This window comes from Molothrus aeneus, chromosome 5, assembly GCF_037042795.1.
Source record: "Molothrus aeneus isolate 106 chromosome 5, BPBGC_Maene_1.0, whole genome shotgun sequence".
Taxonomy (NCBI): domain Eukaryota; kingdom Metazoa; phylum Chordata; class Aves; order Passeriformes; family Icteridae; genus Molothrus; species Molothrus aeneus.
The window spans coordinates 50,396,047-50,402,654 of NC_089650.1; the positions used below are offsets into that span (position 1 = coordinate 50,396,047).

Consider the following 6,608-nt stretch of genomic DNA (forward strand, 5'->3'; position numbering starts at 1 on the left):
TAGCATATTTTAGAATTGTCTATACAGGGGCAATACTTCTGCTTTATGCTACATGTAAGAAGTTCATCATGCTTGCTCAGTGGCAGATTTTGCAGTGTAGGTTATTTGGGTTACCTCACATGGAGAAGAGCAGAGTGTGGTGGTTGCTGTCTGGGACTTTGGTTGGAGATGGGTGGAACAAAGTAATTTCAAAACCTGCTTCAGCCTTGAAAGATCCTGTCTGCTCTGCAGCTCAGCTCAGCTCAGGCAGGCTCTTGCCTTTGAAGCACTCTACTTAACCTGGAGAACCCGGAGAGTCCCTCACCAGCCCTAAAGATGTTGTTTAGCCTGAGCAAGAAGGCAGTGTATTTACCGGCTGGTTTGCTCATTTGCTTAATTTAGTTGAAGAGTTCTAGCGTAAGGAGGATGTTTGGGGAATTTTTTGCGGTTTGTTTATTTCAGTGCCCTTAGGACCTAACATTTTGCAGATCAACATCCTCATGAGAGCATTTCTATTTTCAGTCATTTACTACAAAACTCATCTGCAGTGACATTTCATTTTACAGTTCACTTTATTTATTACATAAATTGAGATGTATATAAAATTAGAACATTTGGTGATTAAAAGTAAATTCAATATAATGTTTTAACATCAGCGGGATATGTTCTTCCTTTCTATTTTCATTATAAATTATGATCAAAATTAATATGGAAGGAGTGATTGAACACTGCAAATTTTGACCAGCTCTAAAAGTGACTTTTATAGAGCAAGGGAAGATGGATGTTTCTCTGCTGCTTTATCCCTCGGGTAATCATTTATGCCAGTAGCAATATTTTGCAATTCTTCATTTTCTTAACTAACTTAAAAGACTAAAGGCATAGCTAGAGACTTGAATCCTACACATTTGAATGAAGAACATCTGTTCAGACAGGTAGAGCACATTCACTAAATAAGTCATATGTATGGGGGGAGGGGGAAGATAAGGTAATGGAAGGGTTATTTCCTGCTTCATTTGAAGTTCTTTCTCTCTCTCTCCTCTCACCATCCCCTCCCCCCCACCTTTCTATCATCATGTTTCGGGTGGCTTTTTCCAAATGTACATGTGCTCATGATATTGATGAGTTACACCTTTGCTGTAGTGGAGTGTGAATAATTTCCAGGATGTAAAAAGAGCTGGAGAAAGGATTTCAAACACCCATGATGACCGTGTCAGAACCAATTCTTAATATCTCAACAATATGTAGATTGTACTGAGTAAATGCTTTAGCTTTTCACACCCATGCTGCTAACAGATGTTTGAGCTGTTGAGCTGTAGCCTCAGGTTTGACGTTCAGAATTCAAAATATCTTCCCCCTCCAATGTTAAGAGTTGTGGGCAGGCTGGAAAAATAGCAGAGGGAAAGTCTTGATCTAAAAATCACCAACCAAAAGTTTTCTCACTCCTTTTCTCTGCCCCAAGTGTCATTCAACAAAAATTAAACACAGAGCTTGCATTTGGAAATTTTGTCAGTTGTACCCAACAGTTGTGCATGTGCCTAAGTTTCAGCTGTGCGTGATCCTATTTTGACATGTTTGCTGCCTGCTTGTGTTAACAGGCACATACTGATTCCTTAAACACGCTTGTGGCTCTACACCAACTCTACCAGTACACTAACAAATACTATGATGAGGTAAGTTATGCCTTTTGTTTTCATGCTTTAAAAGGTTATGAAAGCTAACATTAGTCTAAAGGAGTGACTTCTGGATTTCACTGAATGATCAGGTAAAAGCAATGCTGAACAAAAACCTTGCAGTTATATACCCTGCTTGGCAATTACACTGGTCAAGATAACATCCTTATAAATGAACAATTTCATTATGAACAATTTCATCACTATCTGATTTTGGTAGGGATAGTTTAACAAGATCTGAAAGATAAATAGATTTAAAAATCACTTCTCTTCAGTTCTACCATCCTAATAAATATATAACAATGTCACCAAGCAAAAAGTCATCAGAGCTATATCAGGTTTCAAGACAGTGTGCCTTTTTATTTGGAAAAATCTGTTAAACTTGTTTTGCTTGTAGGAATTGGAGCCATGACATTTTTATTTGTTAAAATGCTCTTTAAACTTTCCTGCAAGGTACCATCCCTGTTTTGCCATGCCAAGTGAAGTGCCTGCCTGCAGTAAACCAAAAGTAGAGTAACTGTTGAATGTAGCCTGATTCAAAAGCAGGCTCACAGCTTCAGTTTAAAAAGTTTCTTTGGTTTTTCACACCCTGTGGAAAGGGGGACAAAGAATATCCCAGACTAGCTGGGCTGTGGCTATGGCTCTCCAAACTTAATCTGAAGACAAAAAGAGAGAAGGAAACTTTTATTCAAAGGTTTCCATGGAAATGAATGCCTCCAGAAAACTCTCAGAATTAAAGCAAGTAAGAACAGATGCTGAATCAAAAAGGAGCACAGTACATGTGAGCTGTATTCCCTTAGTCTTGCACCTCAGCACAGTTCGTGTTTTCACTTACATTCAGCACTAAAGACAGTGAGTCGCATCCTTCACTGCAGCTGCTTTATACAGGAGCAGCCAGCCTGTCACAGCTTTTAAACAGATGCAAGCAGGGAAAATCAAATCATCCTGAGAAGTCTTGCAATGATGGTCAGTGGGAGAAGCAGACAGAGGAATGTAGGCCAGCCCCATGGCATTCCCTCACCCCTCACCACCAGTGCTAAGCTGGCTTTCAGCACCTTCCCAAATATGTCCGTACTTTGACCTCTTACAAAAACACTTGGGGACCCTGAATGACAGCTGAACTGTAAATCCCTGATTCATCCACACCCCAGGCAGAGCCACCAGCCTGTGGGACTTTGTCAGTGGCAGGCCAGCACACCCCAGTACATAGCTGCAGCTCTTCCCTTCCATGTACGTCACTGTGTAACAATGAGGTACATCTGATGAAAAGGCTGCTAATTCAGAATTGTGGAGATAATCTGTCAAGAACCATTCAGTAAAATTAATCAAGCTTATTTATTTTCCATGAAAATGTTTTAATTTGCATAAATTGGAACATTTTGCAGCTGCCCTTGTCTTTATTACTGACACAGTGGTTCCCAGCATGTGCTCTACCTTCTGCATCTCTGCAGGGCTTGACAATGACTAAGTGGGTACATTCTAATTGTCCACATTTATATGAAGGATATATTCACCAGTGGAGATAATCATGAATTATTTAGTCTAAATTTGAGGAGTTACAGCTAGATATAATTGTTTAAATTAAGGAAACAATATCAAATTAAATCAGGCCCAGTTTAAATACTGCAATAAGTGTTTATTAAGTCTGTCTTGTACAAATATTTTCACGCTTTAAAAACAAATTCATTAAAATAATTATTTCTAAACAAATTTGCTCCAGTGTTCGAAATGCAAACACTATACCAGCCCTTCAAAGTGAAATTATTGGCTAGATTGATTCTGACTGCATTAATCTCCATTGTCAGTGGTGTTCAAGAAGTAATAAGAACCACGGGTAGTGACAGGCAAACTCCATTTTTCCATCTTTGTACTTGCAAGTCTATATAGTATTTAAACAGTGCTAAAGGTTTCTGCTTGATTACACTGTCAGACTTATATTAATAAAGCCAGTTCTAGAAAAGGAATGGTTTTGTCACGTAACACATTTTTCTAATGGAGAAATCTAATAGCTGGTGGGAAAGTTTTCCTAAAGGATGGTGGAAATGAAAACCTTTCAAAACCTTTTGAATTTGATCTGGGAAACCCTGAAAACTCTATTTGAAGAAAAGCCTTCTCATAACAGCTGACCTTTACTAGCTCTTGTTTTCAAATCCCTTGTGTCTTAAGAGTCATATCCTCTTATAGATATTCTGTACAGCAGAGGCTGTGGGATGCTGGGGGCTCCTCAGAGGAGCTATTTGCTTTCCTGAGCTATGTTGTGCTGGGCCAGAGTCTTGGCACTTCTTGGTGATAGCCAAAAGGGAGCTGCTGGCTTTATTCCTGATATTGCCTAGAGGCACAGGAGACCTTGCGTGGTCCTGCCACATGCCTGTGCATGGACCACCCAGGAGCTTCTCATAAGTACAGCTCATGGGGATGGGATGTAATTACTGATGGTAAATGACCCTCAAGCTGTTTAGGGTGCACTGTATGTAAAAGCACTGTTTCTTAAATAGCTCTGAGGAAATTCTTCCCATGCCTGCTCCATCTTGGAATGGAATATTTTACAAGATAAAGTGCTACCTATTAATTTGCTTGTATCCCAACATAATGGGAAACATTACAGCAACTTAGATAAAGTAACAATCATTTTTACTGCCTTTGTGAAAAAATAAAACATGGGGCCTAATATATGGACTTTCGTATGGAGTGAATGCAAAAGACTCTTTACAACCAAAGTAGTATCAAACACTTGGTCTCAGAACTATGTCATACATTTTAAGCTAAATTGTTCTAAACTTTGTGTTTATATCTTCCAGATTATAAATGCACTTGAAGAGGATCCAGCTGCACAAAAAATGCAGCTTGCCTTCCGTTTACAGCAAATAGCAGCTGCGCTAGAGAATAAAGTGACTGACCTTTGACTCAAAAGCCGCAATAAAGAAATCTGATCTGAAGATGTTCAAATTCATTCTTCCTGTTAAGGAAATAGTGTTCTATTTTTTAATGTATAATTACAACTTTAAATGAAAGGTTTCATGGTTTTTTGATAGCAGAGGTGTAATGTAAAGAATTTTTACTGTAAATTATGCTTCTAATTAAAAGCCGTGTTGTGTGTAAATGAATCTTCTGTGGGAAAGAGAGTCCTTTGGTTGGGGGCAGGGTGGGGGGTGGAAGAAGAAAAACCTATCCTTCATTTGATTTAGTAGAATCTGAGACATCAGCATTTAGAATTCATTATGCAAGTAAATTCAATACCATAGCATCCTTTCTACCTTAAGCAATATTTGTACTAGGAAAACAATAACATACTCAGAGACACAGGCAATATCCCCTTTTATTTTGATAACTGGAAATTGACTTCCATAGAGCTCTAAAACTTGGTCTGTGCTCATAATGAACATATCGAACAAAGTGTCCGATTTCTCTGCAAGATCTAAAAATGGGATTTGCTACCACTCATGGTTCTAATTTAATTATTTATCTTAAGGGTGATGCACCACCACAGTTGGATGTGAGAGAAATAAGAGTAATGTCAGTGTAGAAGAGTTCTACTGATGAAGTCTTGTTCGGTTCAGAAATCACTGCAAAGAAGGAATCAGTCCTTAAAACTTTAAAACTCTTTGTTATTATTGTGAGTTTTATGATATATGCTAATGTGCCTTACTTGTACTAATTCTGTGAATCTGATGAATGGTTTTGTAAAAAGAAGCAGAGCAGAAAAATAAGTATTTATGTGCTATTGAATGACTTTTGTGTGAAAAACATGACCAGCAGAATGCTTGTAATTAGCTGCTTGCCGAGAGTGTGCTGTTTAACATGATTTGATTATGTATAATACCCTCTTTTAGAATGGTTCTGATGATTTTTTATTTGAATCTTGGAACTGTCCTAGAAATACCATCACTTGTTTTTATTGTATCTGTGATGTAAAATACTACTATGATATTGGAAAAAATCATATACTCATCTATTGAAAACCACTCAGTCAGTTTTGAGCCTTGGAATGCTGCATTTGATTGAATACACACTATAATCCATAGCAAAGAAAATTGAAATAACTTGTCAGAAAGTGTGTGTTTACAATATAGGTAAGCGCCGTACAAATCAGAAAGTTAGGTACGTCTTCTTAAATTGCTGTATTGCACATCAGAGAACTTTACTTCTCTTTGTCTTGCAAGTTTTTGGCAGTAAAGTAGCATTTTAATGAAGTGCTGCCATCTGTACTCCTTCATTCATTGTCCTGCCAAGCACCCGGACTCTGCTGACTCTCAGCAAGCTAATCCAGGTCTGCCGCCCGCTCTCCCTGCCTGGTAGGTTGTCACACACTGACTTTTACTGTCTGTTGATATTATTTTTTTTTCCCATTTTGAAAATTTCCTAGTATTTGTCAGTGGGCCTTTCTTTCAGTTTCTGAAAATCAAAAGCCTCACCAGAACTGGTTTCCTGCCCAGTAGGCTGTGAGCAGTTTTTTGTTTGCTTTGTACTCGACTTCTCGCATTTGTCTATAATCATTCCTGAACCTGCCTGGGCTGTAACTTATTTTATACTGTTTAGGACTGAGCTATACGACTCCTAGAGCAAGGTGCTTTGCCAGTTATTCTTTCATCAACAAAGGCATCCTAATTTCATGGCTAATCTGTTTCTTTTTCATTATTTGTAAATCCTGTTAATTGTAAATCAAATACAATGTTGTTTTTTCCATCAAGTGTCAGTGGATCTTTACTGAAACTGGGGGGATGGGTGTTGAAAGGATTTGTAATGCTCCCTCCGGGAGTGATGGAGCAGCAGCGTCCATCAGTCTGAGGTTGGGAAAGGAGGAGCGCCACACATCCCGCAGATGGAATGCCTGACATCATGCCCTTTTTATTGGCATTTGCTCTGAAAAATGACAGTACTCTGGAGAAGCAAGGATGTAGTGCAACATACCAGAGTGAGGTCTTCTTGCCTGATATATCTTGGGATTTGAAAGCCAATTAA

At 38.5% G+C, this 6,608-nt stretch overlaps 1 protein-coding gene across 1 annotated transcript in view; it reads left to right on the plus strand.

Moving 5' to 3' along the window:
- The window catches only part of PLXNB2 (plexin B2), a 251,723-nt gene extending 245,391 nt beyond the window's left edge, over nt 1–6,332 (plus strand). The window contains exons 38-39 of the mRNA XM_066550678.1: nt 1,575–1,649; nt 4,448–6,332. Of these exons, the coding sequence (XP_066406775.1) occupies nt 1,575–1,649; nt 4,448–4,552 (180 nt within the window). The 3' untranslated portion in view covers nt 4,553–6,332. The remainder of the gene's footprint in view (nt 1–1,574; nt 1,650–4,447) is intronic.
- Nucleotides 6,333–6,608: the final 276 nt, after the last annotated feature.